General features: G+C 37.3%; 1 protein-coding gene across 2 annotated transcripts in view; it reads left to right on the top strand.

Annotated features, from left to right (window-relative positions):
* The window catches only part of LOC126916983 (E3 ubiquitin-protein ligase MIB1), a 441,377-nt gene that overhangs the window by 405,968 nt on the left and 20,407 nt on the right, over positions 1-15,002 (top strand). Inside the window, exon 10 of one of the 2 annotated variants that reach the window (XM_050723367.1) lies at positions 11,132-11,150. The exons of the other annotated variant lie outside the window; for it this stretch is intronic. Within the exon in view, the coding sequence (XP_050579324.1) occupies positions 11,132-11,135 (4 nt within the window). The 3' untranslated portion in view covers positions 11,136-11,150. Of the gene's footprint in view, positions 1-11,131; positions 11,151-15,002 lie in introns of those variants that run through there. 2 annotated transcript variants of the gene reach the window in all.

Genomic DNA, 15,002 nt, shown 5'->3' on the forward strand with positions numbered 1-15,002 from the left:
ATCTTCCGATAGTGGCAGTTCATTACCGTACAGTTTCGACGGAATACTCGAGGCATCGCATAATTCGAGCGTGCATGACGGTCGAACAGAACACGAACCACGAACTGCAGCTGCAACCATCGCGATTCCGTAACAGGGAAGACGTATCCGCGGCAACAGCGGTGATATAAACGGCAGCAATCAGAGGATTGATTACGAGCGGCTAGTGATGTGTTCCGAATGGCTAACGCGGAGAGATTACAATGTGCCAATTATTGCGAGGAGCGTTTTATAGCCCTATTATTATCTGCGCCGTTTCCAACCGGGATTACAGAGGTCTGATTCCACCTTCTCTGTCCCTCTAATCTGTCAATGAATTGACCATCGAGAGTCATCGTGAACGATAGATACGGGTCAGCAATAAAAGAACTATGGACGAGCACGAGAGATCCGTGGCTTGATGTTTCGACATTGCCAATTTTTACCCCGCGGTGGTTGTTCGGGGCCATTGACTCGCGTAATTCGCGCTCCGATTTGCCTGGATCACGGGATAATCGCGTGAAAAGTCGGTGAGCTTTTGTGTAGTTTTTTTTTTTATCGTTTCTCATTCTCCTTCCTTTTTCCTCGTGTTTTATGTATAGATATCCGTGATCTATTGTTTCGCGTAAGTTTATACGGCAGCGTTTTTGTTCTATATAAAAACGGCAATAGAGGAGAATTTAAGGGATGATAAATCAATACCAGAAGTACTAAGTTATTTATTAGTGAATGACGTAGTAACGAAGGAAAAAAATGAATTATTTTGGCAACGGAAATTAAATAACGACGGGAAGAAATTTATTTGAATGTTAGCTTAAAACTTCAAGTTTTAAATGCTGTGGATGCTGTGTAATATTCCTAACGTTTATCGAGTAAAATGCTCGTAGGTTTGGAACAAGCGAACAAAGTTCATGGTAAATCAAATAATCGTCAGATTTTGCAAACTAAAGTTTCTAACATAGAATTTGGAGTGGAAAATTAAGCGAATAAAGAACTGAATTTAATAATTTGCCGTTGCACAAGTTGCTAATTACGTGTAAATTGTTAAGATTCTTATCTAACCTTAATTGCTAGAACGAGGCTATAAAGTAGGAAGACTGTTAAAGCGTAATGGTGTATTCTTCCTGCTATAAGTAGCTCTAAGTAAAAAGTTAATGACTATAAGTTTCAATTAAAAAGTTTATAGAAGATCCTAAATTATGATAACGACCGATGCGAAAAATTAGAAAGCTAGGTAATTGAGTAATCTCATGAAAGTCGATTTAAGATGAAAAGATTATACGTACAATTTCTATACAAGCGATATACGTTTTTCAGGATCATTTTCCCCTTAGAACTGTCAGAAATGTTTATTGCATTTTGTCTTTATAACGTTTCTTTGTCTCCGTCGAATTACAAAACGAAATTATTCGAACTACTATTTCAAATCAATTGTAAAATTCCGGATAACAGAACGATTACTGTCGATCTCGTAAATAAAGATATATTTCGCTAAAAAGCATCACATATCATTTTATCATTTTATACGAAACATTTGTCTATAACCATTGTTTACATTTTGCGTCATTTCGTCCAAAATCTTGATTCTCTCAATTCAGGTTTTCATTGTTTGTTATTATTCATGAAACGTTAAACTCGTCCATCTGTTGAATCCGCCGCAAATCGGATAATCGGTTATCAATTAACAGCGCATTCTGCCAGAACAATCGAAGTTGCTGTTCGAACCACGACATTAAGTTTTCACGGTTTGCCTAGGTCGCCTATTTCCGCCTTTGTAGATATCGCCTCGCGATCAAAGTAACACGTCTCTACCGATTAAACGTCGCGTTTGATAGATTAGCCGACTCGCTGTTGCATCTTTGTTATCCGTTCGACTTAACAAACCGCTCTAAAGACCAATCCCGTGCCCTTGTCGAGTGAAATATCGATTATTATGTTTGTTAATACGATCAGAGGAAATGCGCAAGCGGATGATTGAACGACAACCTTCAAAGCTCTCCTTCAATGCTAGAAAGTTCTCTGAAATCCTAAGAGGATCTACGCTGCTAATTAGCGTGTCGTAAAACAGTCAGTTTCTCTGATGCAACTTGTTCGTCGGTGTTATGAAACGCGCGTATGAAATGTTGAAACGGATAATTTCTTAATAAACGAGCAATCCTCTTACACTAAATGACCTTAGAATTATTCGAAATTAATCTACTTAGAAACTTTTGTTAGTTGTCTTCCCATTAATATTAGTTTCTTGTTGTTGTACCAATCCGAAAAAGAAATTAAATTAGGAAATTAAGGAGCGATGGAGGAAGACGAGAATGTTGCAGTAACGTTACATAGTCTGCATCTTATTTGTACGAACAATTATTTTAAATACCCATTAAATCAAAAAAGAAAAAACAAAATTATCTTTCATTATTTTCAAACACTTTATCAAAGAATCTCGCTGATTCTTCCACCTATTTATTTTATCCTCGCAATCATATCGTACAAAGCATCCACGACAAATCAAGCAGCAATTTTCCCAATAATAATCCTTCCTATTGGTGCGAAATTGTGAAATCACGAGAACGATCTCGAACAGGGAACAAGGTAGCGCGGATCGAGCGTGCAATTACGATGCATCAGCTTGGCCAGCACCTCCCGAAAACGATGATGACATCTAATCCGTTTACATCCCAGAGGGATAAGTGTGTAATAAGGTGGACGAGCCGAGCCCTCGGTGTTCCTTCCTCATAAATTGCTGCTTATCTTGAGCAGCGTGATCCACGCCGTGCCATTGTCATGCTAATTCACGATTACCTGTCCTCTGCTGCTAGCCTCGCTTCCAGCCAGCTTCCATTCCATCCAGCTCGACCGCGTTTATATTTGGATTGATACCGCAGCCGTGGTCCAGCTTACTACTTGCTGGCGATGACGAGGAGAAGTACGTGCCATTAGGCCGCCACTCTCAAATACAACGCGCAATTAAACAGCATCGCACGCGGTGACGCTTTCAGGCTATTAGTTAGCCCAACAGGATGCGAGCATACGCTGCTCGACGTGCGCAGAATCTTTAATAACGGGATTATTAATCGTTTTTAGCCTGTACGCCCTCGTAACCCAGCTGTCATGTGTTCTTCTCGTTTCCTTTTTATCCCTTCGTGGTTTCCAGGCTTTCCGTGTTGCATTTACAAGGTATCGAGCATAGAGCCATAGGGGAATTTGCTTTTTGCGTTCGCGAACTTCAGACGTTCCTCGAGCGAGCCGATCGCCTTCGACGAGAAACTAAACTGGTCACCGTGGCGCAAGGAACGTGACGGGAATATTTAATGGTCGGGATTATTAATTGCCTTGGTCACGTGTTGCAACTGCTTTCGTTTGCGTGGGATTTCCAGTAAGCCGTGTTTGAAAATTTCATCGAGGTCGGTAGGGTTGGTGGATTGATTATTCGGTAAATGCCTGGATACCATAGAACTTAGTCCTGCGGCCGACTAACGCGTAGGGTGACTCGCCCCTGTTTACGAATGTTAATGATTAAAGAAGGCCGCTCTGTCTCGCTTCAAGTTAAAGTGTTAGCTGTTGGATTTAATTCTGTCACAAATCTGAATTCTTCGTTTTTAGATTATAGCAGTTGTTAATTGTAATTTTTAGAGTGAAGGATCGCGTCTGGTCGTCCATCAAGCAGTTAAGGAGAAGCATCTTATCTCTTGTTTTAGATAGAAGATCTTAATTCCATGAGAATTTTTTATATTGAATAGATCAAAAACCAATGTTTAATTGCAGTGAGTAAATTGTACGAGTTTCAGAAAAACTTAAAACGTCTTTATGTGCTGAAGATATTATGGATTATTTGATAATGTTTAAAGCAGTTGCGACCTGAGCAAATTTAAAATGCAGTTGATTTCAATTTCTTAAGTTAGCATAATAAAGGTGTAGTAATAATATAGTGAAAATTGGGAAGAAGGAAGTCAGTATAATTGATCGATCACTTAAAAATATTCGATTAATCGCGATGTAAAAATCATTTCTTACAATTCGAATCATAATCAATCATTTAAATAGAATGACTGCAAGATATCTGCTTTCTCATAAACGAATACACGTAATAAACGAATATACGTAATACGTCATAAAATGACACAATGCTCGTAAAATAATCGAAACCTCCGTATCTTTTTAAACATTTATAAAAGGAACACAGACTCTTGTGAAAACTGTATTAAAAAAAAGTATATGGAAGTAAAAAAATTTATAGGAAGATTACGTGTCTCTATAGAAATACGATATAACTCAATAATATTTCCTGTAGCAACTGAACAAAGCGATCGTTCTATACGCGCCAATATAGTGCAGTTTCTTGTTAAACACGACATCCGTCCTCTTCAATCTTGTCACATAGAAAATCCATTTCTTCATTCCTTTCCTAACGTAAAGGCATATACGCATATACAGGTGCAACGTGTCTGGCTAAGAGCGGATCGTGCACGACGACGATGAGGAAATATATTAGAGCGCCCATCTGGTTGCCGCTGGCTTCCGTAGAAACTGATTTAAATTTCGCGGCTGTAGGGCCGCAATCTGACGAGTAATATCGCCGATGTAAGGGAAACGAGAGAGTATCGAGGTTACTCGGATTCTTATTACCCAGCTTCCGGAAATTTGCCTTTGCAAATTAAAGGAGGAAACTCGTTTGTCGGTGACGGCGGAGGAACGCGCAGCGGTTTTCCGAGGGATCGAAACAAATTCGCCCCGCGGACGCGCCGCCTCCGTAACACGGCCGGTTTCCATAAAAATCATTTCTACTCTCGTTCGCCACGAAGACCAGCCGTACTTTTTATTCTCGCGCTCACTGTGCCTGCTGTAATTGGATTTCGTCGGCATTCAGGCCCCGGGTGTTGCGCCAGTGCTTTTCTATGAAATTATTATTTATGCATTTTGTCGAAAACGCTTCTATTTAAATGCACATACATATTTCACGTGCTGGAACGCGGAATGGAACGGTCCGGACTTATCGTGAGTCGGCTCATACGCTATCGCTCAAAAAAATGTGGACTACTATCATGGTCGATATAATAGTTGCAGTATATTGGTTCCAAGTACCGCGGGAATATTACATTTTAAACGTGTTTTAAATTGCAAGATCATTGATTGCGTCATGTTTAACTTTTACAAAGTCCTATCGAAGACTGAAGTTATACTTTGGATATTTTGGGCAAATGACCGTGTTACTTTGTTTCACTTCTTCAGGGCCGACCTGAAACACGAACGTGAAAAGCATAACGCCCATCGCTCGCAATGAGAATCTGAAATCTAAGAATCGATAACGTCGACGCCGCTTTGTTCTTCCAAAATCGAAAGAATAAAGCTACTTTTAATAATAACTTCGTTCCGAGCATTATCGCACCAACGCTTCCAAGTATCTCGTACTTTTCGAATTAAAATATTATACGTTCACTAAATTACTTTTGCTAAGATAATACCGGCGAAAAAAATATCGCGCCCGGTTAGTAAATTCACCTCTGACAATGAATTTGGAAGGCCGCGTAGCTTCGTATAACAGTTGTGTGGATAAGGCTGACTGGAATTAGAGAAAAGAGAGCCCCGGAGACGCGGTCGCGCGAGGGTAGAGGTAAAAGGTCGGGCCGGAGGCTGCAAAAAGTGCAGCGAGCGGGACGACAAATCAAATTTTCGCTCCGGCTGCACGGGGTCGCGGCCCATTGTTGCTTTTTATATGCAAAGCAAGGCTAAATTATGGCGGAGGAAAGGAGGCGGACGGAACCTGCGGACGGTCCGTAGCCATTGTGGCACTTGCTGACCGGAAGCATCATTGTACTAGCAGCGTCGTGAGTGGATAGCTTCTATTTAAATGTATTTCGTGCGCTGTTCCAGTCTCTCGCCCCTTTTTCGCCGGGCTTGTACGTGTTCCCTCTTTTCAGACGGGGCGCGACGCGTTCACGAAATTTTTATGGCCGCCTAACAATTCAGAGGGCGTTCCTTCGGTCCCGTTCCGATCGTGACGAAACTCCTGATTCTACAAACGTCCGCGGCTTCATTGTCGGTTTTTCTCAATTTAGAGGAGGTAAATGATGTACGCGCGTTTGTAGCGGCAGCTTGTTATTCAATTGTTCCCCTTGTACCCAGTTATTGATATTAATTGAAGGCTACGAAGTCGTCTTTCTCCGTGAAATTATAGGGCGCAAGCGGTTTTGCGAAATTAAATTTCCGCGGAAATATTATTAATAAAAAAGTATTGTTATTACACGCTGAGTATAGTTTTGAGGCGTTGAAATCAAGTATCGTTAAAATTGAACAATTTTCCTGGTTCGCTATAGAAGAAGGAAAATTGGAGGGTTCTCGCGAGTATATTTGTTTCTTTATACGAAGATTCTTTATTATAACAAATAAGATTAGGATTAGAATTAACATTGATCTAGTTGTTTTTCGTGAATTCTTTCCTGTTTGATATTTTTAATTTATATATTAAATTTGAGGTTTTGCAACTTCAATGTATAAGGGAATTTTAACTGAATCGTTTAAAATAACGAACCAACGTATTGTTTCAATTTTAAGAGAGTTATAGATTAACAAAAATTGTTCTCGGTATATATATATATAGTGGGAATGATTAAAAATTCTAAAGCTTTTATTCGAACAATTTTATTTTTGCATATTCCGTGCCATATTTATACAGCAACAATATGTTCTTTCAATTAAAAAATTTACATATATTCCAGTACATTTACTCAAGGGTTGAAAAACTATTTCCGTTCAAAAATTGTCCAAATGATCGTATTCATGAATTCACCAAACGCTTATCGTTTGGGATAACAACGTAGTTCCTCAAATATAACAAAAGATATTTATGGGTGTCGATCACAAAAACAACGTCTCTCATCGTCACCTTGTTATATTGCTTAAATGTTCAAAGACAAAATTCAATCTAAATAAATCGTACACCTTTAAAGCGAAATAATAAAAAAATATCTTTTACTATCAACATAAATTATAGCCGTTGCGTTGCATCTATAGAAAATTACGAGGACTTTGTAATTGTGTTTTGACAACCACGTGATCAAGATTTTCTTAATTACGTGTTCACTGTTGTTAACAAGATTCTTGCCGCCTCAATCATTTTCTATTTTAGGATATATGGAAATATATGAAATAAAAATATATATATATATATATCTTTACTGTTATCCTTAACATTACAATGTCCTGCTCCAGCAAACTTCTACATTCTGCAAAATTATTTTTTGTAATATGGTATAATAACAACGATGAGAACAGCAATGGTGTGAATTTTGAAAAAATCCTCGCTGATTTTATTTTACACCCGAAGTAGATGCCATCTTACGAGTATTTATCAATGAATAGCGAATACTTATCAATTCAGCCGTACACGAGAATGAAATCCCATTATATAACAATCATTCGTAAAAGCCACGATTCTCGCCGCCCTCTCATTCACGAGACACTCCTACTAATCCACACTGATGGCACGTGCATCAGGTGACCCGTTCTCAGTCCATCCAATATGGTTCGTCTAATAACAATTCGATCGATGACTCGTTCATTCACTCGCACTCTCGTACGATGCAGCCTGTTTATATCGTAGCTTGCTCGCACGTGGTAACGCGACGCGGTCGCGCACGGCTCATTGTCGCGATCGTCGTCATAATCATCGACCATCGACGTTCTCGTTATTATCGTTCATGATGATCGCGCGGATCGTCGTTGTCGTGTTGGCTATCGTGACCGCTGTCATCGGCTTTATCGGCGTTATCGCGCCTCTCCTCGCGATATTCATCGCGACCGTCGTATATCGATCGAATGTAACGTAATCTGCCATCCGAGCGATGACGTGATCGACCATTTTCATATATCGCGATCGTCACCGGCAGATTTCTCGTCCCAGCGTGTTTCAATCGGCAGCCACCAGCAAATTTGCAATTAAATATGATATCAAACAGCGATTCGATTAGAACGGTAGGCCGATGTATCAACGAGCCCAGTTTCAGCTACGGCGTTTACGCGTGTTCAAATTGTTACGCGTAGGGTCGAATACGTTGGACGATCATCGTTTGTAATTGCTTTGGTTGATTTAGCCACTTGTGTTCGTAATTCGTACCGGTGAATTCGGTTATTGTGTCATTGTTATGTCGATTGTGGGAAATTGTAAAATTGAAATTACCGGCACAGAATTCTTTGGAGTGTATGGATGACGGTTTACTTTTATAATTGCGATGTATGGGTTACGAAATTATCATATATAGGGTGAGCTAGCTAAATGGGATCACTTAAATATTTGTCTCTTGCTCCTGTTGTATGAAAGAATTTCTTGGGACAAATTTTTACCGTTTCAAGGATCATAGGTAATGGAGAGAATTTTTTCTCAGGGTAATTTTTTGACGAGATTTCGAGATCATTGGTATTTTTCTAAATGGAACTTTGCATGTTCATATACACTAAAAGTCCTTTTCCCGGTTAAAACGAAAACAGCAAAGTTAGGTTTATTAGTAAATTTAACGTTAATGTAATTTATGGCAAATTCCTAATATCATTTAGGATTCTATCTCACCCTACATTTCTTTATCTAGGATAAACAGTGTTGCGATATTTCTACTTGCGACCTTAAGGCTATGTTACCCCGTGTCGGCTAGATAACTATAACAACGATGATTAAATTATTAAGTTTTGACCTTTTCTCCGGCCATAAAGCTTGTAATTTTATTGTTCGAATGCTCATAATGATCTTTATCAATAAAGTTTCCCTCGAAGAAGAAAAGATAATAATAATAAAAGGCTACTGCTTTCAAGCGGAAGTTGAGACAGAATATTCGTTATCTCCGTCAAGATATTGTCTTTCCCTAATGATGGTACTTGTTAAAGAGATTTTTACGCACATAATTGCTTTAATTTTTCAAACACAACAAACTGAATTATATCAGAGTCTTCCTGGATAAAAAGCTACGATATATCGATTCCAGTTCCTATACTTTAATTCGTTAAAATTCGTCAAATTAATTGTAATACTCCAAATTCAACTTCCGTTTAATTCCCTGTTCGAAAACAAACTTGCCGAATAACGAACAACCATACACGAAATATTCGAACTGCAATTATTCGAAAACTTACTTTATCTTTGCTTACGTCGTGTACGTACATTCGTTCGTTAATAACGTCGAGCATAGATTAAAATTGCGAAACGGCAGTGGCAGCGGCATTTCATTTAAGCCAGCCATTGTCAAGAAAGGAAACGAAGGAAAAATTCAATGTTCGACGTACCTACACTTCGTGGAATCGTACATCTCCTTTTTTTATCCCCTTTTCCTTTCTCTCTCTTTTTCTGACTTTCTCTCTCTCTCTCTTTCTGCCAGATCGCATAACTTCTGTAAAATTTACTGGCGCGCAGTGCCGTACTACCCGTCACGATTTACCTGCATTTTTATCGCGCTGTACACTTTACGCGCGCGCACGCATGTGCTCGCTTTGAGAGCGGAACGAGGAGAATCTGGATGAGAAAGCGAGAGGGTAAAAGAGAGCTGTCGGTTGCACGAGGTCGTAAGTATTTTCGTATACAACATCTGCGAGTGGTTTGCATGCATACGCGAACGTGCTTGTATGCACAGATGCACAGAGTGTTCGTATTTTCTCTGTTTAGAATTTTTTCGTACAAGCGGCAGGTATGGAATAAAAGACGAAGGCAGACGGAGAAAATGTTCCGGTGGGAATGGGGATAATTTATATTGCTTTTTAAAATGTACGATTCTATTGGAACAGAGAGGTAGACAAGTTGAAATAAAAGGATCGTATTGTCTGATAGATCGTCGCTTTCTTTTTAGGTAACGCGTTTTTTGAAAAACTGCACGATTTAAAGAGGATGACGCCAGTTTGAAGAAGTTTGGATATAATTTTTGTCCAAGGGATTGGTCCAAGTGTAATGTATGGATCTTCTGGAAACTATCTCTGAGGATCTTAGCTGTTCGATGGGTTATCCCGAATTGTATTTCCTTGACGGGTAGACGTCACGTTTTTACCATTTTTTAGTTACTGTGAATATTAAGCTTAATTTTATGTATCAGATACAAGGAAACAATTCGAAACGTAGGGAAACAGAATTTCAGTTCAACAAGATCTGAATTTATTGATTTCAAATACTCGTACAATTTTTCTTCTCTGCGCGATATCTACAATCAATTTTTGTAACAAATATGTTTGTAGCGAAATTTTGCAACTTGCAGATAGTAACGGTGAAACTGACATAAATGTTCAATTATAAAATTCTTGCTTATCTGCTTCGTATCTGATGTTAAAAGTTTCTACTTGTTACGTGGTACTTGGATCTACTTCTTAAGAGTATACTATAGTATCTAAAGAGATCGTAATTCGAAGGAAGTTTATACAAATTCGCATTTGTAACGAAACAAACTCGTGTTCATAACTAAAGATACTGACAATTTTGAATTTTTTTTAACTTTCCCATTCATGGAAGAAATTAATAGTAACGGTAATACGAACACCTTGTAAATGCACATAGATAAACGTACGACGTAATGAAAAAGAAAAAAAAAAGGGAAGAAGAGTGGAGGAAAAGAGACACGAGGAAATCGTAAAATACTTCCATCTGGTAGATGGAGAAACAAAAATCGACCCAACAGCCTCTTGAAACGCTGAAGGAAGACCAGAATTTTTCCCAACTTGTTAGTGACGCACGTTTAACAAACATACTTATGCGCGTCGAATCATTTTATTGCCTTTTTTTCTTTCTGTATTTAATTAAGACTCGTACGTAACTCACCCTTCCCAATCCAACGTGGTTGAAACAGTTAATAAATTACGTGGTTAATAAAGTCGCATTAATTAATTAGTAACACAACTTTTTTATTTTTACGTAGAACAATCTTTTTTGTTATTTGATGAACAGTCGTGTACTGCAAAATTATTTTTATGCAAATTCATTATACTTTAGTCTTTTTTTTACAATATTTTTTTGAAGTTAGGAACGTTATAAAAATACGTTACGATGATTGGAAGAAGTGGCATAGTATTAGAATGAAATATAATTAAATAATTTTTTATTATTCTAATGAAATAATATATAGCTGTGTTAGTAATTTTATTTTATTTTCTATTTCAGGTAAGATACGAATATTATCTACATTAACACGAAAGTAAAACAGAAAAGCTCTCGGTAAGTACTTCAGCGCATATCGCACAAATTTCACAAACGCATATAAATTATAACAATTTCAAGATATGAATGTCAATGGACTATGTATCTCCCGAATATTTTAATTGCAATAATTCTACTTGGAAAATAGTAGTTACAAATAATTCTACGCAAGCAGCTATAAATATTAACGCGAAGTACTTAGGGTAGAAGGCCACGAGTAGCGTAATAATTGATTAAACATCGATTAATTTTGAATTATGCTTAGCTAAAATAGAGTACGAATTGGCAGCTGCTAAACCAGCTCCGGATCGTTCCGCTTTAACACAATGGAAATTTCGATAACGATGCACGGCCAGTCATAAATTATAATTAACCATCAATAAACCCGTCGCTGTGTATGTGCTTTAATCAAAGACGCGCATTTGTAATTAGACCAAAATTCGTTGGAAATTTATTTGCCTTCTAACGAGAAGAAATTGCTCACGAAATCGAGAATTTGAACGTTCTCGTGCAAGAATGCCCGAAATAATTCTTTATAATGTTTATAATATTATAATATTTTTAATATTTAATTATTTTAATATTAATAAGCAATATTGGCCTCTTTCTGGTTTCTCTGGAATCCAACTTTCCAATTGTATTCGCGAATATATCATGGCTATTCATACTTATTATGAACAGTATTCAAACCCTGTGAAGCGAACCTTGGATATTGGATTTGATTCGAGTTGATCACTAATCCATCATTGACTACGATACTGACCTATTTTATGTTTCACGTGAATTTAATGGATGATGGATAAAATAAGGGATCGTGAATTATTTTCATTCTGTGAACTAGATTATTCGCACGAAGTTTGCTTAAAATCATTAATGAATTTGATCGATCCGTCTGTGAGGAGGATTTGGATCGACTCGAAGAAAAATACTAACCAACCAATTAAACGCTTAGCAAACTAGATTCGACTGACTGGCTGATCGGATCGTGCAATGGAAATAATTGGTTAATTGCCAAATTGGTTGACCAGTTCATTATGCGAGATTAAATTCTCTCGATGAGACCAAATCTATGCAAATTGGATAAGGGAACGCATAGTTCTGGAACGTGAACGTAGCGAACAATGAAATTAATCTATTGTTTTACGTAGGGCTTATTCCTTAAGAGAAAATATATTAAATGAACTTTTCATTCCAACAATTTTATGGAATCTAATATTTATGTAATTATTAGTCATCCTACTTATCGAACGAAGATACTGTGATTAATTTCCTTCTCTTTTTCTAATGAATACACAACAACTTAAAAGTAAAACAAATTTCCAATATTGCTACTCTGACAATTATTTTTTTTTGCATTAAATAGGAGACGCGTTTACACTTACATTTACAGTTCCATTTAATAGGAGACTTTGACAAATCTCTGTCATTGATCTAACATATATCAAAACAATTTTTATCGGAAGAACATCGTTCAAAATAAAATTCGATAAAATCACTCTCCTATTACAACCTATTCTTATAAACAATAAAATCACCAAATTCCATCAAAATCGTCAGTCACGAAAACATTGGATTCTCTCATTATCCTAAGTAGCTTGACAGAAATCCAAAAGAATCTGTTTCGTGACTCATCGTTCTATTAGTTCATTAGATAACGCAATGTTTCGTCAAGCGTTTGATCCCACGCCGATCGATAAACCGACGAACCTGGCCCTCCGTTTCGCATAATCTTCGGCGGCTTTAATATTTTATTAAAGAGCATCCTTCATTAAAACGAGCCAGAGCCAAGCCGCTGCCGTGATTCTCTCGTATCGGCTAAACATCCGGCTCCTGTCGGTTCCGGTCGCGTGCTTCGAAATCCTCATTTTATCTCGCGTTTCGTGCAGCTAATATCGCGTCAAAGAGCATCGTTGCATCCATAATGTTCATGAGCTCTTGCCGCGGTCCAAGGTAACGAGGCCGTGGCACGTTAACGAGCCGTCAGAAGGCGATTCAGGTTCGGTGAGAGCCGACCAACGCAGTTGGAAAAAGCTCGTGATTGAAACACGATGAGCGTTCCTATCGAATATTCGACCTACGCGTCAAACTTTTCCGTAATACCTGTGCTTCCACTGATCTGATTCTACATGTTACCGGTCTCTGTATTTTGCTTTCCCACTTTATGTATGTCTAATTCGTTAAACTCGCTGCTTTTTAATGGACTTTTTAAATAGAGACTAGTCTGAATGACACTATATACGATGACTCCTAAAAACATTTTCAGCAAATTCAATGCTATCGTTTATTGTTGCTGTATGCCAGTGTCTGTATCAGTATAGATCCGCATAAACATCCGCAATTTAATTATTAATACGTGAATCTGTGAACGAATTTATTGAAGAAGATAAGACAAGCTCTATAATATTTCCAATCTTAACCATAGTTTACCATATAATTCAATTATTTATAATAACACTTTGAAATTACTAAGCAATGTTCCTAACGAATCAAATAATCGTATGGATTCGAAAGATTTTTCAAAATAAAAGTTCTAGCTTGGTCCTATAAAATCTAAACACTTTTCGTTATTCCAAGATGTATAATAAATTTCCAATATCGATCATTTAAGCGTATGATTATCATGGATCTATAAGTATACGTTACATTTATTAACGGAAAGTATTTATCGATAGACAAATTCGGCGCCGATAGCGATACGGTGGGCGAAGCTCAAATTTCCTGAAATTTAGTTTACGTTTCACTCGAATGTCACAAACGATCGGTTAATTGTGTTGTCAATCGGCTAACAAGTCGGTGCATTTCTAACGGCCTTTGAAATTGCGCGATTCCGCCGTTGTTTCGCGAGTGCACGATGCCATCGAAACCCATTTTGGCAATTGTCAACGTGCCATCGCGCGAAATGAAATCGTTATCCCCAGGGGCTCGAAGGTGCGGAAATTTAAAACCCGACTCTGAATGCTGGTGCGCCCCTAATTTTCTAACTTGATTACTTTGTCCGCTAGTACGCCACCGTGTCCTAGACAATTTTTTAATCTGCTAATGAATAGGATATCGTACCGGAAGAATTTACGAGCTCAATTTAATTTCAAGTGTAAAATGCAAGGGTTAAACATCGTTTAGGACGATTTGTATAATTTGAATCGTAATGGAACGAAAAGATGATTTAATTTTTGTGTATGGAACATTGCGTCGTTGTATTCGATTCAAATTCTCCTATGTTTAGCAGAATGTAATTTCATTATGAAAGTGCAAATGAAAATTCATATAAACGTTTACATATTTTATTAATATTGCAGAAAATTATACGAGTGTCATTTTACAAACGACACATACTTATTTTAATATATCCTAAGTAATAAATTAGTATTTACAGAAGAGATTTGTATTTTGAAAAATTTAAAATAGAAATTAAAATTGATTAAATAAAAGAAATATTCCTAAATTCTGCGACATGGATAAGCAGAGATGTTACGTAATTTATGTAAAAATATACGTGGAGATACGTTGATTATGGTTACATACGTAACATATCATGAATGTTGTGCGTAATGTGAAAATCAAGAGCAAACGTTTCATGCTGCATGCAAAACTACGCTAATTGGTCATTCTTATTATTAAAAATATCAATTTTTTATTATGCGGGCATTGCAACGTTTCAATAAACCCATTTTTATCTGATTGTACAAATAGAGTTAAAACAAATTATGATAAACATATGAAAAGCTAAAAATTAAGATAAATCAGATTTCATGAAATTGAAACAGATTATAAAAAATGCACGTTTCCGTACAAGAAATTAAGCCACCTTTGAATCTTTAAAACGTCACTATCTAGA

Source organism: Bombus affinis, chromosome 5 (genome assembly GCF_024516045.1).
Source record: "Bombus affinis isolate iyBomAffi1 chromosome 5, iyBomAffi1.2, whole genome shotgun sequence".
NCBI classification, from domain to species: domain Eukaryota; kingdom Metazoa; phylum Arthropoda; class Insecta; order Hymenoptera; family Apidae; genus Bombus; species Bombus affinis.